This window comes from Solanum lycopersicum, chromosome 5 (genome assembly GCF_036512215.1).
Source record: "Solanum lycopersicum chromosome 5, SLM_r2.1".
Lineage (NCBI taxonomy): Eukaryota > Viridiplantae > Streptophyta > Magnoliopsida > Solanales > Solanaceae > Solanum > Solanum lycopersicum.
In genome coordinates, this window is record NC_090804.1 from 47,947,668 (window position 1) to 47,970,150 (window position 22,483).

At 35.4% G+C, this 22,483-nt stretch overlaps 1 protein-coding gene and 1 long non-coding RNA gene across 2 annotated transcripts; one reads left to right on the top strand and one right to left on the bottom strand.

Moving 5' to 3' along the window:
• Positions 1 to 7,033: 7,033 nt before the first annotated feature.
• Positions 7,034 to 9,141, bottom strand: LOC138348593 (uncharacterized). The gene is made up of 2 exons (XR_011221345.1): positions 8,668 to 9,141; positions 7,034 to 7,291 (listed from the first exon to the last, which is right to left on the bottom strand). It is a non-coding gene; the product is annotated as an uncharacterized lncRNA (long non-coding RNA).
• A 5,936-nt stretch (positions 9,142 to 15,077) lies between these two features.
• LOC138348856 (uncharacterized) lies at positions 15,078 to 15,595 on the top strand. Its single transcript, XM_069298448.1, has 2 exons — positions 15,078 to 15,407; positions 15,512 to 15,595. The coding sequence occupies exons 1-2, from the start codon at positions 15,078 to 15,080 to the stop codon at positions 15,593 to 15,595; spliced, it is 414 nt and encodes a 137-aa protein (XP_069154549.1).
• The last annotated feature ends 6,888 nt before the right edge of the window (positions 15,596 to 22,483 follow it).

Sequence of the window (22,483 nt, forward strand, 5' to 3'; positions counted from 1 at the left end):
TAACGGAGTTTGTGGAAAAATGTCCAAATTGTCAACATGTCAAAGCCGAAAATCAAAGAATGGAAGGGTTTACTCAAGATATATCTATCCCCACTTGGAAGTGGGAAGATGTCAATGTGGATTTCGTTGTGGGTTTGCCTCGTACTGGAAGGAAAAATGATTCAATTTGGGTTATTGTTGATAGGTTGACCAAATCAACCCATTTGATTCCCGTCAAAGCTAATTATTCGGCGGAAGAATATACTAAATTCTATCTTAAGGAGATTATGAGAATACATGGAGTAGGGTACTCAATTTACTTCTCATTTTTTGGAAAGCATTCCAAAGATGGCTTGGTATCAAGGTGAAACTTAGTATCACATTTCATCCACAAATGGATGGTTTGGAGGAACGAACCATCCGATACATAATGGATATGTTGAGGACATGTGTCATTGACTTCAAGGGTAATTGGTATGACCATCTACCATTGATTTATTTTGCCTATAATAATAGGTATCACACAAGTATAGCCATGTCACTATTTGAGGCTCTTTGTGGGAGGAGATGTAGATCTCTGATTGGGTGGTTTGAGTTAGGTGAGTTTGATCTAATAGGTTCCAAAGTAATTTATAAGGTTGTTGAGAATGTACGACTCACAAGGGATACATTGAATACGTCCCAAAGTTTGCAAAAATTTTATGCCGATAATAGAAAGAGGGACCTTGAGTTTATGGTAGGTGACTTGGTCTATTTGAAGATATCACCCATGATAGGGGTGATGAGGTTTGGGAAAAAAGGGAAACTAGTCCCAGGTATGTGGGACCATATGATGTTTTAAAACACAGTAGGAATGTTGCCTATGAGTTGAAATTACCTATTGAGTTGGATCCGATGCATCTGGTGTTCGATGTATCAATGCTCAAAAAATGCATAGGCGATCCGGTGTCTATCCTTCCTCTATAAGGTTTAGAAGTTGATCCTAACCTTTCCTATTAATAGGTCCTAGTTTATATTTTAGATGGGAAAGTGAAGAAGTTGAGGAATAATGAATTATCTTTCGTAAAGGTTCTTTGGAATAATCATCTTGTGGAAAATGCTACTTGGAAGGCTGAGGCCTATATAGTTTCTACCCCATAATGATGCATTTTTATGTTTTAAAATGTAGTTGATGTTTCCACCATTTTTATTTAATTATCATTATATACATGTGTTGGTTGGGCTTCTAGTCTTGAGTCATAAATTCCAAAAAGATGTTTAAAGTGTCATTCAAGGACCAATATTCCCCAAGGGGGGATATTGTTATACCTCAGAGATCCAATAACCTAGTCTAGAGCCTAACCTAATGAATAATGAATAAAATGGTGTTTCCATATCTAAAATAATGCAATTTAGTTGATTTGGAAGTATAACAGCCAGAACGTCAAGAAACGACCATGCGCCTGGAAACTAGTTAAATTGAACTAGTAGGTGTTCTTAGGTCTTGTAAAGGCTTGGGAGTGCCATATGAAGGATAAATATTGTAAAAATACTTTAAATAATTAAAATAATTATTTTAGGATAAAAAATCCGGGTAGACACTCCCAAGTACCACCCTAGGGGTCCTTGAGGAGGTCCCAAACATTTGACCAACAAGCTGCCTACGACAGCGAGTATAGTGAGTGGAGGGAGAATGTCCGCGTCGCCGACTGGCTCCACCAATTTTTTTTTATGAGCATCACGATAATTGTCGAAAACTTTTCTGTCCCAAAATTTATTTCCAGAAACTTCAGGGAACACCTCCTAGACGCGGACTTGTTCTGTGACCATAATTTTGAAAATAGAAGTAAAGATTGACTTAATTAAAAGGTCCATCCAAGTGAGAGGTGTTTTGGGTTTTTAGGGGCTTTTTATATGTTGAAATTAAGTCATTTTAAACCCATAACCACACCAAAAAAATCCCCAACTTAAAAACCCAATTGGTCTCACCTCTCTCTAAATTCTCTCTTTAGAAAAAGCCTCCATTAAAGGACCTTAAAGCTCCAAGAAGAGGATCAATTCTCAAAGATTTCAACTCAATTTTGTGTCTAGGTCTTCAATACAGTATTGTTTCTTTCATTATGGGAATTCCTTGTCCTAATAGGTCCCTTGAAAGAGGTTTTAAAAATTCCCTAAAATCTAAGGTTTTTGTCTACAGATGGGTCTTCTTTGAAAAATGAACTTATGAATCAATTTTGATGAATTATGATTAATTAAGGCTGTTTAGGTGTGTAATGATGGATTATTTTGTTTTTCACATGCAATTCCCTTTGACCCATGTTCTTCCCCAATTTCTTGAATCTAGGATTTGATATGGTGAATTGGTTGAAGATGATGAATATATCAATTTTTTATATTGATGATAGTTATGTTGTTACTTTATGAATTACCTTATTTTATGTATTAATTATGCATGATTTGGTGACTATAGTATGAAGTTCCAAGAAGGAAATAAGGCATGAATGTTGGTTCTAAATTAAACTCATATATGAAAGATGAATTACTTAGATAGTAATAGTACTATATCTATTGTTTTGTTGTGGTTTTGATGACATGGTTTCCTCTTCCTTAACCCTATACACTTAAATTAAATATGAAGTATGTATGTATGTTACAGTATGATTATTATATGATTGAAAGGTAGTTCTCATGATTATAGGTAATTGTTAAAGTGAGAGGTTTACTCACTAACTAGTGTTTCTAAAGTGAAAGTATTATTCTGACTTATGAACATTTATGAGCTATTATGATAATGATAATGTCAACTAATGTGATGAATAAAGAGGATTATTAAAGAGAATAGATTCTTAGTACCGAAAGGTCATGTAAATGAGATGAAGGGTCTCATATTTAGTAAGTGTGGCTCCCCACATAGGTTTCCTCACATTTAGCATGTCCAAATGAGATGAAAACCCCCACGTTTAGCAAGTTAGGGTTTCTACTAACAATCTCCTTGACCCTAAAATATGGGCCCACATATGACTCTAGCTTAGTGGATCCACCTAGATAGCTATGTACGAAAGATTACACCTTAGAAAAGTATTAACCCTCTCTTTTCGGTGTGGGAGTAGAACACCGGATTGCATGTAGCTCACATGATCTAATATCAATTATTGAAACTTCTTTCCCTAATATAAAAGTATATGAATAAAGTAAATGTATGAAATCTCACTAGGACTTTTCTTTAAGGGGTTTCTACATAGTGTTAGGGAGGGCATAGAATTTCTCGTATGCGTCGAAATGTGGGATACTTAGCTCGAAATAGGGTTATGAGATTCTATTCTTTGCATTGTACAAGTATTGTTTGGGTTGTCTACATATTGGGATGATATTATGTTGGGTTGGCTTATGATGCTTAAACTTATGTTCATACTGGGTTACTTGATAATAAACATGTTTTGACTAAAATGTCCTTTTATGCATGTTTCAATGGTTTTTATGCATAGTAGCCATACTTAGTACGTGTGATGTACTAACCCATATTTTCTTCCCTGTCCCAAAATAATGCAATTTTGGGACGTTGAGGATTCAACGCAAATTCTCAAGGATACTTCGAATTGCTTCTCCAATTTGATAAGTCCTCAAGTCCGAAGGCAAGACCCTTATGTTCTAGCTTTTAGTTCTTTGCTTATGTTGGAAGACATTGTTGTATTTACTTTTTCTAGACTCCTTATTGATGTAAGGGCTAAGTCCCAAATTTCTGTACTTCTACGTTTAAATAATATGTTGTGACGAAGTTAGTTTTATTTTTATATATGAAGCGAAGTTTAGAACTTCCAAAGTAAAAGTTTTTAACTTTCTGCATTTTTATATTATGATACATGTTATGATGAATTCTAATGGCTTGTCTAAGACCTCTCTGAGGACGAAGATGTCGGTTACGACTAGGTGGTTCTCTCCGTTCGGTACAGCTCTGACCTAGATCGCTTAATTTTCCAGTAGATAGTTCAAGGGGAGGCTTCCCATTAGGTGAGGGAGGTCCGTTTGGCTAATCGCCAATGGACTTGGGCAATGTTTCCTCCCTAACGCCGTGTCCCAGGTAAAAATCAAGTTTCCCTCACTCTTGCTGTGATAGTTTAGTCCATTGCCCTCTTTCTAGACTTTTACTCCTTTCATTTTAGTTCTACTTAAATCTATACATTTATAAAGTGCTACATTATCTTTTCCTTGGAAACATTCGTCCTCGAATGATGATCTAGGAACATTATAAAGTAAAGACTCAATACTGGCAATCCATCACGCATGTAATATACAACAATGCATAATTTATAGAAGGAAACATCAACTCCATCTTATGACATAATTAATGCAATACAAAGAGGAACTGCTTACCTCAAGATTGGATAAGAGTAGAAGGAAAAATGTGAGGATAACATGACCACATATAGGCTTCGGTCTCTATGTAGAACCCTAAACTAAGGGATTCCTCTATAAAACCTTAACAGAAACTACCTCCTTGTTTCTCGACCTCTTAACTTGTTAGTCTAAGATCTCCACTGGGATGTCTTCGTAAGAAAGACTCTCATCAACTCCCAAACCTTTCAAAGAAATGATGGATATCGGATCTCCAATGCAATACTTAAGCGTGGAAACATGAAATACCAGGTGAGCCAGAGCCAACTCATTTAGTATGTCTAACTCATATGTAACAACCCAACATGTTTCAAGATTTAGTACGGGTCCGACATATCGGGGACTAAACTTCCACTTTTTTTACCAAACTGCATCACACCTTTCATAACTTAGATTTTCAAGTAGACTCAATCACCCATTTCAATTCTAGATCCCTTCTTCTAACATCAACATAAGACTTTTTCCAACTTTGGGCCATGTTCAACCTCGTTCTAATGAGTCAAACTTTCTCAATGTGCTGATTACTAATTCCAGACCAATTAGACCAATTTCACCTACTTTTAACCAACCAACCGAAGATCTACACCTCCTACCATAAAATATTGCAAAAAGATCCATGTCAATACTAGAGTGGTAATTATTATTGTAGGCGAACTCTATTAATGGTCAATGGTCATCCCAATTACCCTTGAAGTCTATAACACACGCCCTCAACAAGTCCTCTAGGGTTTGAATGGTATGTTCTGCCTGACCATCCATTTGAGGGTGGAACGCGGTGCTAAGCTTCACCAAGGACCACACCCTTCTTGGAATGCCTTCAAAAGTGCAAAGTAAATTGAGGAACTCGATCCAAAAATAATGGACAAAGGGACCCATACTTCGTCTACAAAACAACACGGGAGCACTCCATGGAGAGATTCTTAGTTAAATAAGCCCTTGTCTAGTAAATCCTTTAGTTTCTCTTTCAGATCTTTCAATTTAGGTGGAACATTCCGTAAAGAGGAATGGAGATAGGTTGTGTATTCGGAAAAAGATCAATGAAAAAATCTGTATCCCTTTCGGGAGGAACGCCAGGCAAATTGTCGGGACAAACTTCTGGAAATTCATTCGACAATGAGACCAACTCTAGGGAAGGGGTTTCAAACTTCACGTCCATCACCCTAAAAATATTGTAACTGCAGCCTTTGGAGATCATTTTTCTAGCTCTGAGACAAGAAGCATGCATGCAACCAATCCATACCTAAAATAAAATTAAAATCTATCATGTCCAACACCACCAAATCCACCAAGGTAACCTTGTGGAATAAAAAAATAGGACAACTCCTATAAACTCTCTTTGCCACTGCATATTCAAAAACCGGGGTAGAAACCAAAAAAGGCTCTACTAATACTTTGGCGAGTATTTCAAATTTCGTAGCTACGAAAGGTGTAACAAATGAAAAAGTGTCACCAAGGTATTGCACTGCATATACATCAATACATATGACTTGTTATATACCCGTCACCATATTCGGAAGATCTCATGGTCACCTCGGGATTGAAGAGCGTAGAAGTTGTTCTTCTTGGGAGCATCAACATTCTAACCTTTAGGAGGGACTTGCTTACCCTCTTTTCCTTGATTTCTAAGCACGACACAATCTCTAATCATATTACAACTTTTCCCACAACTATAGCAACCATCTTTGCCATTTACAAGCTTATATTCACATTTTTACTGCACTTGGAACAAGTAGGCCTTACCATAGAATATCAACCACTATTATCCCATTGAGTCTTTGGGTTAGTCACCTTATCCCAAGATCGGTATGTCCTCATATGTTTGAGGACATAAATTATGTTTCTTTTAGTTTCTTTCTTTATGTCAAAGACTTGTATAAGAGTTAGTATTTTTTCTTTCATTGTAAAGGGCCATGACCCTATGATTTTTAGACGTGTCTAAGTTGGCTTGTGATGATGAGACTTGTTCCTTAGTTTTATAAAAGAGTTTCTTATTAATTATGTTTTGATATAATATTTTTTATATAGCTAAGTAGCTACTGGTAGTAGGAAATAATTCTGTATTTGTAAGATTGGAAGCATGTCATTGATGTTGACCCTTAGATCACTAGAGGACCCTTGGTTGGAGAATCTTCTCTTGAACCTTTGTCTCTCTTGACTTCTAACTTATCTTTGGATGAATTCCCTTCACTGGTCCATGCTCTTTTCATTTTCCTATTCACTTGCCACTTAGAGAAAAGGCATATGCCAACAATTTTTTTTGTTGCCATATATTGGATGTTGTTCCCAAAAATGCTTTTCGCAATAATAAATAAGTTGTTGCATGTTTTTAAAATAAACTCCGATGCGAAAAGTTTAAGCAGTAACAAGTCATGTTGTTTCCAAAAGCTAAGTTAACGATACAATGCTTTTTGTTTCCATAGATAATATTTTATTGTTAAAAGGGGATCTAACTTTTACGGATGAAAACATTTAGCAACAACATTTTGTGTTATCATATATTTCTAAAATTGCAACAACATTTTCGTTTCCAAAATTTAATAGTAGATCTAGTACCATGTGTTTTTTCAACAAAATATTATATATATATATATATATATATATATATATATATATATATATATATATATATATATATATATATATATATGAATCTTATTCAAAGAATACCCAATAATTCTATAAATTGAGAAAACCACAATTATTGAATGTATATAAACAAATAAAGTATATACATGTAAAGGTTCACACATAACTTTTTCTACTTTCAAGTGAACTTCAACTTTATCAATATGTTTTTGCTTACAAAAAATGAACAAAACATCATATCTATCATCACTAATGCTAATCCAATAACTTAGAGACTCGAATTTTTTTTCTTCAAACTGTTTGTGCTTTTTTTTTTTTATCAATTGTCGATAATGTTGATTTTCACACATTTGTCCTACAAAACAAGACAAGTATTATTAGTTGATTGCACTTTGTTGAAGAAAACTAGAAAATACATAAGCAGATGAGTACTGTATAATAACTAGAAAGACAAGTCTATGTGAAACAGAAATACATATATAGGCCAGTTTTACTTTTGAGAAATGTACAGAAAGTAACTCAATAGAAAACTATTATGAATGAAAGCAATTAGCCTTTTTAGTGAACATCTTTTAATTTCTGAAAAAGAAACACTCAAAGATGAAAACACAGAGATCCCCTTCAATAAAAAAAATCAAACAGCGAACATATCAACAACTATATTAATACAAATATATTAATATTATTTGGTTTTAAGTGGCTATGTACAAAAAATTACTAGCTACGTACATTGGTTAGTATCATAGGACATCTATATTAGTTGTGGAGCTTCTAAATTGATCAATCTTGTTAATTAATACATAATTGCATAATTACTAATGTTTATGACCATACTATTTCAATAACAATTATGAAAAAAAATCATGTATACGCCAATAATAAACAGTGAGATATATGAGATTGATTGGGAACAAGTTATCATTTCATAAGTTTTCTCACCATGTTTATGAGAAAACTAATCTAATCACTATGTTATAGTCCCTCCGTCCGAAATTGTTTGTCATGTTGCGCTTATCAAAAGTCAATTTGACTAATTTTCAAAGGTACATTAGTTCACAATAATTCGATATTTTAAACAAAAAAATTAGATATTCTAAAACTATATCAAAAGTACTTAAATTACAACTTTTTATATATTAATATGATACAAAAATAATCTTAAAATGTTAGTCAAAAATTTTATAATTTGACTCTAAAAATAGAAATCATGACAAACAATTAATTATTATACTTTATGACGCACACCAAAACCTCCAGCTTAAAGATAACTTTTATATAAAATATTTAAATGATTGTGTAATCTTGTCTCAACTCTTGAAGCTTCTAGATATTTTAGCCACTATTAGCAACTGTAAATAATTTCATTATGTTGGTAGGTAAGTTGTTAGCAATATTATACTAATAGTTCTTGGCATGACATGAAACTAATTAATAAAAAGGATATATAATTATATCATAAACACTAACAAAAAATTTGGATGAGAATACCTGAAAAGAGAAGACATAAAATAGCAATATATGTATTTGAAAAGACATTCCAGTGATGCTGCGGTAAACTTCAAATACGAAGAAAATAAACAACAAAAAATGGATATTGAATAATTATTGATCAACTAAATACAATAGTCAAATTGTCTTAGTGAAAACAAAGAAAAATTAATTTATAACTAGCCTTTCAATACAGTTGCATCAATACAGAAACTCAAACTTGAAAATTTCTATCAAACTTACCATCCAATCTTATTAGACTTCTCTCCAATTGTGATCTAAAATGATGAAATTAAACACTTGCTCTTTTTATAATTTTTACCAAAGTGTAGAACTACAAAGGAATCACCTCTTAATGGATTTAGGATTCAGACAGAGGGAGCAAATAGTTATAGAAGACCACGGTAAAAATACAGAGCAGACGACCTTTAACATTACGGCGACTCTCAGATCTGGACGACCTTTAACATTACGGCGGCCATTGAAGCATCAATAGATCTACGGTCACATATAGTTATAAAAGACCATGGTAAAAATTGAAGTTACAATTAAAAAAAAAAGAGAGACAAGTCACAAGTTAAATTAGAATATGGGGAAGTTTAAGTATGAAAACTGAAAAAAAATAAAAGAGGGAAAATTTGCCGCCACACTATTTCAGCACTAAAACTATTTTTGATTAGAAAACTAATAAGTTTTCCCACAATATATATTTTTAGCCACGAGGAAAATACATTGTTGCTAATTTATTTAAGTTTAAAATTTATAATAATTCCACGAGATATGGCAACAACATTGATATGTTTTCCAACAAGAAAAATATCATGGGTAAAAGTTTCACTATACATCAACAACAAAACTAAGTTGTTGCCATATATTTCCATTAGCCAACAATACTATAGTTGTTGGAAAATTTTTATTGCTAATTCAATCTTTTGTTGTAGTGTTGGTTGAGCTTTTGTTCCTCAGTCTTTTCGGCATGGACTATAACACGTTAAATATTCATACTTGGGATGAACATTTCTGAATGACATTCATTGACTACCAAGTCGGACACCCTCAGAACAAATTTTTTCATCTTGGCTCTCGAATCCACTACTAAGGTTTGATCATACATAGATAACTGAGTGAACTTAAGGACATAATCTTTCAAGCTCAAACCCCCTTGCATAGGATTTATGAAATCTTGCATTTTTCATTCCCTCAACTCTAAAGGAAAGAATCTATCAACGATAACTATTTGAATGATTCCCAATCTACTGGGCCAACTCCTACGGGTCTCGCACCCTTCTTTGCTCATACAAACCTTGATACACATCCTTCATTTGGTAGATAGCTAGTTCTGCCTTCTCTTGTGGAGACACTCCCATAGCATCAAACACTTTTAAGGTCTAATCAATAAACTCTTGCGGCTCCTCCACATTGGAGCCATAGAACATAGGAGTATTCATTCTTGTGAAATCTCTCAACCCTTAAGCCACGATGTTCATATTAGGGTTCACAATTGCTTTAGTATCACAATTGACTTGGTCCATCACAACTGACTCAATATTTGGAGAGCTGACCTTATTTCCACATTTGTTCTAGCCCCCGCATCAATAAGAGCTCGAGGACCTAGGGGAGGAACTCCCTCATTCACAATCGTCTCTTCCATCTTCTTGTGTTCTCCCTTCTTGTATTCATATCCTATAGACACAAGAAAAGGGTCAGGAAAAGGACTTAATAGAGTTACAACTTAAGGCACGACTAAAGATTAATGAAAGAAGTGAAATTTCCTAATCATCTAATACCCTTTCATTTATAAGTGTGGTGGGCTTCACACTCATGAACAAGACACTACTACACGTGGATAATGATACATCATCCTAGAATCATTCTAAACCTTGAGCTCTTAATACCAAGATTCTCACAGCTCCCCCTAGATGTAACACAATGAACTCGACCTCGAAAGGTTTTCGTATAAGCTCTTAAATATTTATAAACTTAAGTAATAGAAATGATGCAAGATTTTAGAAAATTATAATCGAAGTCATTTCATAAATCCAAATGGATGTTTAGACCTTTTCTCAACAAAACCATCAAATACAATTGAATATTCAATAAGGGTCACAACCCTTTAAAAATAGTCTCAAAGGAAAAAGAAGAAGAAATTAGAAATGAAAAACTCCTGTTCTTGAACCGCGAGGACACACACAAAAGCATGGAAATAATCAATCCCATCTTAATTCAAATGGATAACTATCACAACTCGAAACCATACCCTAGAAGTTAGGGTACAATCTTGGATTGTAACCGGTGTCATCGACCTCTCGGAGGTCTATGACAAGCCTTTCCATATCATTTGTTGCATATACATAGTGAAAAGTATTGCGGAATTAAAACTTTTCACAAAATATAATATAGTCTTCAAAATCTCTTTCATATAAAAGTAATAGGACATACTAAGTCTAAATATCATCATCTTAAGATACAAGAATACTTGAGACACAGTCCATACTTTAAAATACGAATACAAATACTTACTCTATTTCAATACATTGAATTAAAATGTAAAAGACATATATGCCCCCGAGTCATGTGAGGACATACTTCAACTTCTCTTGAACGATCTTCTAAGTCCAAGTATTCACTTCTCAAAGCTCTTCACCAACCAAGAACTATATAGATAGATAAAATCATAGAGTTAGTACAACTATATGTACTAAGTATGGCTTTATGCATAAAATCATGAAAACGAATATTTATTGGAAATATGCATCGTTTCATATAAATATCATATTATAATCATAAGAACATAATTTAGAAATTAAGGAATACATAAGAACACACTTAACCAAAAATAGCATTTTCAGAAGTCACTTTACAGTAACCTCATTCACTGTTACATGATATACCGTGGTTTCACGATATTTTAAATTCTTTTTCCTTACGTTGAGTGTGTATCCAAAAGCCTTTTTGTATTTATTTTAATGTAATTTTCTCTTTATTTACGAGAAATCTGTCTGAAGATGAACTCGCGAGTTTTTGAGCAAGAAATGCAGAAAAGTTAACACCCGTGGGGCCTGTGACGGTCCTTCGAGCTTGTGATTGCCCATAGGTGGCATCGTAGTGAAGATGTTGAAGGAAGATGGGGAAGTCTAATCCAAGTGTGGGATTACGAAGTTCATGACGGACCGTCATAGCCACCATGGTCCGTCCTGGCTGGTTCATCGTGATGAACAGAGAAGTAGTCCCAGTACCCAAATTCCAAGAAGTTTAAGTGTTATGGACTGGAGACCCTTGATGGACCGTTGTGCTTTAAATGGTCCGTCATACCTGTTCGTCGAGGGTAATGAAGAAAGCAGCAGAAGGATCTGTAAAGTATAGAATGACGGAGGCCATGACAACCCGTCACGAGGTCCGTTGACCCATCCACGTTTTGACAGACTTTCAACAATTAGAGTCCTTCTTTTATTAGGATTGTTTATTGATAAATAGTTCAAAAAATCTTGTTTTTGGGGTTAGACTCTCTTATAGTTAGATTCTCTTATGTTAGACTTGTTGTTAGTAGACTTTGTGATTGTGATATACTTTTGAAGAATATGTAGTCCTCGATTAATTTCAGTAATTCATGCATTTTTTTGGAATTGATTGTTGGTGCATTCATTGATTAATCAAGTGAACTTCTGGATTTTATTCTTTCTCATTGAAGCAAGTGCATGAATTCTTATATAACATATATGAATATTGTGATTATGACTATGGGAAACTAAACTCAATAACTAGGGTTGTGGAAACCATGGGTGAATAATAAGGTAAAATGTAACTAAAATAACAATTCTAGAATAGTGTCTGTATGTATTGATAATTCTTTCATTTAGAAGTCTTTTTAACGGATGGACAATGTTAGAACTTGCCTTAATGCTACTTGCCAAACCAAGGTAGATAATAGGAAAATAATTATCAACATAGACTTAGTGTATAATATCTAATAGGCTAGTATTGATTGGTACGAGGCAATAACTTAGTCAAATATCGAATACAATGCTTAATATGAGGTAAAGGTAAGGGTTAGTATAGCAACACACGCAGCCGGACCAAGGTGCGGAGTGGAATTTTATAGATGCCGGACCAAGGACTTAGAAATACATAACTTATCACTTTGCATGCAAGATACTAGGAAAGAATTGTTATAGTTAGAATTATCAAGTTAGGAACCTGTGGGGAACACTTAAACCCTAGTTACTTTTATTAATTGATTAAACTCCAAGGTTTGATTCTGTTAGTTGGTTACTTTAATTTAGTTAGTTATCTTTATTAATTTAGAAATAAGACCCCCCCTTTAATTGTCTTTTGTTTTCTAAGGAAATAATTGACTAAATAATAGTAATAATAGATTGAAGTTAAGTTTGAACTATTTTCCTCGTGGGAACGATCCAAACCTCATTACTTGGGTTCTTTACTTGATACGACCGCTTTACTTCTTATTTGAGAAGTAAGTTTGAGCGTATCAAATTTTGGAGCCGTTGCCGGGGAAAGTAGCTTTTAAGTTAACTTAAACTTATTACTACAGTTTAGTCAATATTTTCTTGATTTTGCTTTTCTATTGTTTTTTATTCTTGCAGAACTATCTTCCTTGTATGCCAAATACACAGAGAGGAAAAAAACCCTTCTTTCCCTACGATCACGAATTAAAGCGTGCACTGCGCAATATGAATTGAAACTTTGGTATTAATGATGATGATCCAAACCAGAACATCCCAGCTCCGGTTGATGTTCATGGTCAGTTATTACCCGATGATCCGGATGAAAATCAACAAAGGGGACAGAATCTTGCTCCACGCCCTCAAGAATACTACAAAGGCTATGATAATATAGCAGACTCTGATGGCCACTTGTCTTGCCCCCTCTACCACCAGGCCACACCTTTGTGGTAACTAGTAGTCTGATGCAAATGCTCACTGCCAGAGGTTTGTTTTCAGGGCTACCTTCTGAGGACCCACATGCACATATAGCTAAGATAAGGGCAGTGTGTAAAAGTTGTGTAGGGAGGCCTGGTTTGGATTTGGATGTAATAGGTCTAAGAGTATTTACTCTCTCACTAACGAGAGAGGCTGATATATGGTTCACTGAGCTCCCTTATAACTCAATTTTCACTTGGAACCAACTAAGGGACGTTTTCTTAGCACGCTACTACCCGGTCTCCAAGAAACTAAACCACAAAGACAGAGTGAACAACTTTGTGGCACTAGTAGGAGAGTCAGTTAGTAGTTCTAGGGATATATTCACCTCATTTTTTAGAAGCGTTCCCAATCACCGCATAGATGATGAGTCACTGAAGGAATACTTCTATCGGGGATAGGATGATAACAATAAATCGGTGTTGGATACTATATCGGGTGGTTCTTATGGGGAGTGTCCTTATGATGAGATTGCCAAAAAGTTAGAGAAAATCTCCCGGAACAATAAAGCTTGGAGTACTAGGAAGTCAGATACAGGGAGAAATACCTTCACAGTGTAATCTACTCACAACCCAGCCACAGATGAGATTCGTGAAGAGATGGCTCAGATGAGAACTGATCTTGGGTTAGTATTAAAACATATCACTGGGGTGCAGAAAAGATAAATCCAGTTAACTACTTGTATAAACCACCACTACCAAAGGATGAATGCTATTATGAGGAGAATTCTTATGCGGTAAATGAACAGCCGGGGGGTTTCCGACCGAGTACCCAAGGCGCAAATCAAGAGAATTGGCACAAAGGTCAAGGAAACCAAGGTCGGATCTATGATAACTATAACCGGGAGGGTCATTATGTCTAAGATGGAAACTACAACCGCGACAATAACTTCAACAAGGGTAACTATGGTAACAAAAATGATAGGAATGGGCCCAATGTCTCTTCTCAAAATCGTGAAGTTACTCCTAGTGATGGTGGAGATAGTATGGCGTGAGTTGAGGATATGTTGCACAAAATGATGATGAGGTTCGATGCTAATGATGAGCACATTAAAGAGTTAAGGAGTGATTTAGCGGGTATAGGGCAGAAAGTCGATACACATGCAACATCGATTAAGCAGATTGAGTTGCAATGGCCCAATTATCTACGACTGTGAACACACGACAACCGGTCACTCTTGCTAGCAACACTGTCCAAAATTCGAAAAATGACGGACACTGTATATCAATCACTACTCGGGGTGGTAAGCAGACCATTAACCCACCTATGCCATCCAAGTAGGAAAAGGTGATAAAAGATAATGATAAGGTGGTAGAGGGTAGTGGTGAAGTAGAAGATAAAGCTGGAAAAGATGCTGAAGTGCCTATAAAGGTAATTCCCATGCCTAGCCCCCCCTTTCCTCAAATATTAGTGAAAAAGACCGAGGATGGTAAATATCGACGTTTTATAACAATGTTGAAGCAACTTTCTATCAATGTACCTTTGGTAGAAGCTCTAGAACAAATGCCCGGCTATGCCAAGTTTATGAAAGATCTGGTTACAAAGAAAAGATTGGTCACTTTTGAGGATGATGATAGAATGCATGATTGTAGTACTATTGCTAAAAGATCTCTCGTACAAAAGAAAGAACATCTGGGTGCATTCACTATTCCTTGTACAGTCCGGTCATTACATTTTGCAAAAGCATTATGTGATCTGGGGGCAATCATAAATATCATGCCCCTCTCGATTTACAAGAAGTTGGGTTTGGGTGACCCAAAGCCCACTGTGATGCGGCTATTGATGGGCGATCGAACAGTGAAAAGGCCTATAAGGATACTCCATGATGTGCTAGTAAAAATGCAATTGTTCATATTTTCGGCAGATTTTGTTATTCTTGATTGTGAAGTTGATTTTGAAGTGCCTATTAATCTTGGGAGGACATTCCTTGTTACGGGTAGAGCCTTAGTTGATATGGAAAAGGGGCATATGAAATTTTGGTTGAACAATGAAGAAGAGACCTACAACATTTGTAGTTCCATGAGGCAGAGTGGTGAGCTCCAATCGGTATCTGCTATATCCTACAAAGAAAAAATGAAGAAGAACCATGACCTAAAAAGTGAAAAATGAGAGTTTATGGTTGGCAATTTTGTGCTTTTATACAATTCTAGGTTGCGTTGGTTTCCGGGCAAGCTCAAGTCCAAATGGACTGGCCCTTACTTGATTATTCAACTATTCTCTCATGGAGCAGTTGAGTTAGAAACCAAGGAGGGTGTGCGGTTTAAGGTAAATGGACAACGAATAAAATCCTATTTTGGGCATGCTGAATCGACGAATGAAGTGATCGAGGCATACCATCTTGATGAAGGTTGAGTAACCAAGTGTCCTTAGTCGTGCCGCGACGTTAAATTAGGCTCCTGTTGGGAGGCAACCCGATACTTATAGTTTTGGTTTCTAGTAATGTTAGCATTTTCTACTAATGGGTTTTAAATATGCATTCACCTCACGCAGGAAATTCAACAGAAAATCACACTACAACAGTTACCGAAGGATACATCGACGGACCATAACGCACGCGACGGACTGTTGCATGAATCCATCATGCCAGGTACGTCTTTCAATTATTTTCAAAACTAGGTCACACGTGACGGAACCAATGACAGACCGTCACATCTGCGATGGATCGTCGTCGGGGACTCGTTGTGTCATTAATGAGCATATCAGATCCGACCCGGTTGGGGGTAATTTGAAATATTGACAACATTTAAAAACCCCACCCCTTCATTTTACCCATTTCCTTCTCTCTTTCTCCCATTTCACTCCCTTTTAAACTTCCAACTTCCAACTTCCTACATAGCAAGTGACACAAGTCAACCAAGACAAGATACCACATACTTCACTTTTAACTCATAATGCAAGTCATTCTACAAATACCTAGAGGCAATCTAATATCTTCAAGTCATCCTATATATATTCATAACATCATTAATGTACTCCACATAGACTCACAAAGCCAAGTAGGAATAACCAAGACATAACCCTAACACTATACTCATAATATCAAAGTCATAGTGTAACATGATCACTTAAGGCAACATAAGTAGACGAAACATATATGACTTAACATGTAAATAGATAATTTCATGCTTCACATAATCAACTACACAAATATCCACATTACTTCAAGTAGTTTCCAATAAGGCCATGCTCATCATATTGCATAAATAACCCCGACAAGACCACGTCAATAGCAAGTAAAACACATAAAACCGCCACCATAAGTGGAACATACCAATAACAATAGCACCGAAGTACAACTAATATCAAATTAAAGAAAATGTGGCATTATACCGTCATCCCCTCATCAAAAGTTCAATTCAATGTCAAATCAACCAATTCAACATCACAAGGTCCTTACCCATGGCCATGAACAATAATTCAAAGCAATAACCATAAAACACAATGAATATACATCAATTCAATCTAGTTTTAACAATCTAAGATCAATTAGATACCAATTGAATACAATTATTATATCATTAGAAAGCCCATAAGAAACTACATAACAGATCAACAATATTAGCTTAATATCGAGTAACCCAATAAGTAGTCAAAACTAGGGTTCATCAATTTACATGGGCTCATAGGTAATTTAGGCTGAAATAATCAATATCATATCTATTATATCATAATTCAATTTTTAGAAATCATTTATGCAAGAACCCTAGTAGAATCTCAAAATTGGACAATTCACTTTAGAAAACATTGAAAAACATCTTGAGAGTTGGAATCCTTGATGAAAAAAGTTCCAAGGATAAAAAGCCATACCTCAATAATGATAATTATTCACTTTTATGAAGAATTTACAAAATAAATGCCACACCAAGATGTTTCTTCAATTTGGACTTCAATGGAGTCTTTGGGATTTTTCTTAAAGTTTTTGGTTTTCAATTTGGAAGAATGAAGTATTTAAGGCGTTTAAACTTTATATACTTAATTAAAATACAAAAAATACACTTAATAAACCGCAAATGACTTAATTTAGAAGTGGGTTGAATTTACCAATTAACCCCCAACTTGGCAGCAACCTGCGCAGGAAGACAGGTCGCTCGACGCCTGCCCTTGAGTGGGCGTCACCACCACGACGGGCCGTCACTGGACACCGTAGGTGGTTACAGTATCTTGAAAAGGCTTACCTATTAACCCATGGCCAAGTTTCCCACGACGAAACCCTTTGACGGGGCGATAATAGGCCTACGAGTCGTCGACTGCTCCGTCGTCTAAAGGCATATCTTTCGAACTTCATGGACGTTCTTAGTCGTTTGACCTTTAATCTTCTCAAAACTCAACACACATCTTGTACATGATATAATAACTCATTTAAGGACCTTAAAACATCATGAAACACACTTAAGCACATAGAACCATATACGAGACACATAGGTGACTTAGTCCGTGTTGTGTCTTGGTCGTCCCTTGACGTTTGACTTCCAACACCCCTAATACTGTAGCTACTTACTCTATACCATGTATTATATATATTTAGGACCTTATACAATCAATACCAACATTTTAGTCTCTATTTAACCTAGGTAATCTTTGTGTTCTTACAATTTCCCGCACTTGGACAACATTCGTCCTTGAATGACACTTTCCACTCTCCGAACACTTCCAAGATTAGAGACTTATCTAGAAGCTAATAACCATGCCATAAAACACATAATCACAATAAAACATCGATTTCACATAATCAAGAGATTCACAACACAACAAGAAACTAGAAAACAATTCTATAACTCATTAGCTACCAAACTCACATGCTTTATTCCAAATAGTAAAAACTCATTTTATATTCGATATTATAATTATATACATCAGTTTTAACCATATTACAACAATTTTAGATCAAAGAATCAAGTAGTCATTTTTCACAAAATACTACAGTGAACTGTTTTTCAATGTTACAGTGATTTTATCAAATTTCTCAAAAATCTAATTTTTAGGCAATTCATAATATAAACATGCTAATATGCAAAGTAACATCATATAAACACTTATTAAAACATAATCATAACTCAATAAAACACACAATGCAAGATGTTAATGAAATTCAATTTCAACCAAACTTTTAAACATCAGGCACAAGCAACAATTTCAAAGACTTCTATCCCATCTACAAACCATACTCTCCTACTTAGAAAGAACTCAATCTTAACAAAAGAAAGAGACCTTACAAAGATGATCATCACTCTCCTTCTCATCTGGCTTCTCCACCCTAGAACAGAGTGCATAGTAATGCCTCTTTGTTGAAGCATCATCTTTTGGAACACTAGGAGCAACTTGCTTACTCTCTCTACCTCTAGAAGCTATCATAGGCCAATTTATCACTTTGAGCCCATTTTTACCACAGCCAAAGCAACTCCCGGTACCTAATAGACACTCCCCATTATGTTTCTTGCCACAATTTGCACAAGTAGGCTTGCCATCCTTGGAACCACCTTCTTTCTCATTCTTGAACTTAGCACTCCTAGATTCTCCTTGAGATTGAACCTTCTTCTTAAACCTAGTTTGCTCTTGATCAGTAGCACCACTCCTTTTCAAACTTGTAGCACCACTCCTTTTAAAACTTCTAGCAATCCTTCTAAGTTTAGAATCTTCAATTGATTGTGCATACACCATAAGTCTAGCTAGGGTCATATCATCATGAAACATAGCGGTATGAAATTCTTCCATCACTAAGTAGACTACCTCCGTCACAAAACGACTCATTTCATCTCTTGGATTGGACACAAGAGAAAGGGCATACCTATGCAATGTTGAGAATTTCAAAGAGTACTCCTCAACACTCATATTACCTTGCTTGAGATTGATAAACTCCTCCACCTTAATTTCTTTCCTCTCTCGGGGAAAGTACATACAAAGAAAATCTTCCTTAAACTCTTTCCACTCAATAGGACCCTATCCTTCCAGCCTATTATCCTTCCATTGAGTGTACAAAATTTGAGAAACATCCCTCAATTGGTACGAAGCCAACTCCGCCTTTTCCCTAGATGTACCCCACATAGCACTCCAAACTTTGTACACTCAATCAAGAAACTCATGGGGATCCTCATTTACCTTAGAGACAAGAAAGATAAAATTATTCATCCTCACAAAATCTCTCAACCTAGATGTCATAATGCTATCTACAACCCTAGGCATCATATATTGAAATTAACTTGCAAAGTCACGGCTTGGGCTATAGCAATGAAAACCTCTCTAATCTCCCTATTAGACATCTCTAGAACCTCAATACCCTTCCACATTAGGAATAGGATCACCTTTGGGAGGCACTTGGGCATCTTGAGCACCTTCAACTCCTTGCCCACCTTGAGGAACTTTCTCAACTTGAAGGGGAACCTCCTCATTGACCCTCTCCTCTTTCAACATTCTAGAGGCCATCCTTCTAGTATTTATCTCCCAGAAAACACAAGGAAACTCATAAGAAGGATAATCATAACATTTACTCTACCGCACGACATAGGAGTAGAAATTAAGGGAAACTCTATCGTCTTATAGACTCTCTCCCATAGATGTGTCGCGACTCACACCGATGGTCAAAACTCTACTAGACGTGACTTGATGAGACTTCTTGATTCGTATTACTACTTTCACCAATGTATGCTCTGATACCAAGCTTGTCACAATCCGAAACCATGGCCTTGAAGTTAGGGTACAATCTTGGATTGTAACCGGCATTGTCGACCTCTCGAAGGTTTAAGACAAGACCTCTCATATCATTTATTACATATACATAGTGAAAAGTAGTGCGGAATTGAAACTTTTCACAAAACATAATATAGTCTTCAAAATCTATTTCATATAAAAGTAATAGGAAATAGTAATTCTTAATCTCACCATCTTAAGACACAAGAATACTTGGGACACGACCCATACTTAAAAATAAGAATGTAGAAATACTTAGTCTATTACAATACTTTGAATGAAAACATAAAAGACAGATATGTCCTCGAGACATGTGAGGACACACTTCAACTTCTCTTGAACGATCTTCTAAGTCCAAGTCTTCACTTCTTAAATCTCCTAACCTACCAAGAACTATATAGATATATAAAAGCATGGAGTTAGTACAACCACATGTACTAAGTATTGGTTGATGCATAAAAATAAGGGATAATGCTCAAGTACCCCCTCAACCTATGCCCGAAATCTCAGAGACACACTTATACTATACTAAGGTCCTATTATCCCCCTGAACTTATTTTATTAATAATTTTTTACCCCTTTTCGGCCTACGTGGCACTATCTTGTGGGCCCAACGATGGTTGACTTTTTTTTCAAGCTAGTGCCATGTAGGCTAAAAAAGGGGTACAAAATTACTTATAAAATAAGTTCATGGGGGTAATAGGACCTTAGTATAGTATAAGTGTGTCTCTGGGATTTCAGGCATAGGTTCAGGGGGTACTTGTCCATTATCCCTAAAAATAATGAAAACTGACAATTTTTTGAAATATGCAAATTTTCATTTAAATATCATATTATAATCATAAGAACATTATTTCAAAATTAAGTAACACATCAGAAAACACGACCAAAAACAACATTTTTAGAAGTCACTTTATAGTAACCTCATTCGCTGTTTGTTCATCATTTTAGATACCCTTTAGCATGTAATCTTCTCACTCAAGGCTATCCTAAGATTCACTTAAATCACACAAACAACGACCTCCCATACACCCTCTCTATATGTGTCTTAACGACCCTTAAGATTACTTATAATGAGTCACATACATACTTAGAAAGTATCATAAACATCAAGGTAAGATTCCTCTACCAAATGTGACTTCTAAGTTTCACTTGAGTGAGTTGTGAAAAGACCGCCCATATAATCCCTTACACACACACACTCAAGAGAGCCTATAGTCTCCCTAGAATTAAATCATTCTCACTAAATTACCAACACATAGATGATATGACATTCTCTTCCCAAAGGTTATCAAAAGATCTACTTTAGTAAATCAAGAAGATAACGTCCATAGTGATCTCTTCAAGATTACCTAAATAATCCTTAAAAATACCTAAGGATTATATCATGTCCACAAAATTAAAAAACTTCCCTAACTAGAGTCATCCTCAAGACTTCCAAAGATAATACATGAAGATATCATCCGTTATGCCCTCTTCACACTTTAACTAAGGAATCTTTATGTCACTTTAGATTAGGTACTCATTTATTTACATACTCCTTAACATAAGTCATTAGTTCATTAAGACTCATGCATAACATAAAGGACATTTAGATAATGGGGCAGCATACCTTTATCCCCCAATCAGAAATTCATTCAATGCCAAATAAACAAATTCAACATCACAAGGCCCTTACCCATGTCCATGAACAATAATTCAAAGCAATAACCATAAAAGTCAACGAATCTACATAAATTCAATCTAGGTTTAATGATAAATTATATATCAATTTAATACAATTATTATATCATTAGAAAGCCCATAAGAAACTACATAGGAATTCAACAATATTAGTTAAATATCAAGTAACCCAATACGTAGTCAAAACTAGGGTTCATCAATTTATATGGGTTTATAGGTAACAAGTTAAAATCATCAATACAATATCAATTAGATCATAATTCAATGTTTAGAAATCATTTATGCAAGAACCCATGGTAGAATCCCGAAATTGGACAATTCACTTTAGAAAACTTTGAAAAACATCTTGAGAGTTGGGATCCTTGATGAAAAAATTTTCAAGGATCAAAAGACATACCTCAAGGATGATAATTATTCACTTTGATGAAGAATTTCCACTAAAAACTCCACTAAGCTGTGTCTTCAATTTGGACTTTAATGGAGTCTTTGAGATTTTTCTAAGAGTGTTGGATTTTCAATTTTGAAGAATGAAGTCTTTAAGGTTTTTACCCTTTATATACTTAACTAAAATACCCAAAAGACCCTTAATAAATCTCCAATGAATTAATTTAGAAATTGGGTAATTTTACCAATTCACCCCTAACTTGGCTGCAGACTGTGCAGGAAGATAAGTCGCTCGACGCCTGCCCTTGACGGATAGGCCATCACTTGCAACCGTAGGTGGTTACAGTAGCCTGCCAAGGCTTACCTCTTCA

What these genes read in the sequence shown, in the direction of transcription:
- LOC138348856 (XM_069298448.1), top strand. Translation starts at nt 15,078, where the DNA reads ATGCCCCTCTCGATTTACAAGAAGTTGGGTTTGGGTGACCCAAAGCCC. An exon ending in AGAGTGGTGAGCTCCAATCG is followed by an intron (nt 15,408 to 15,511) that starts GTATCTGCTATA and finishes ATACAATTCTAG; the next exon opens with GTTGCGTTGGTTTCCGGGCA.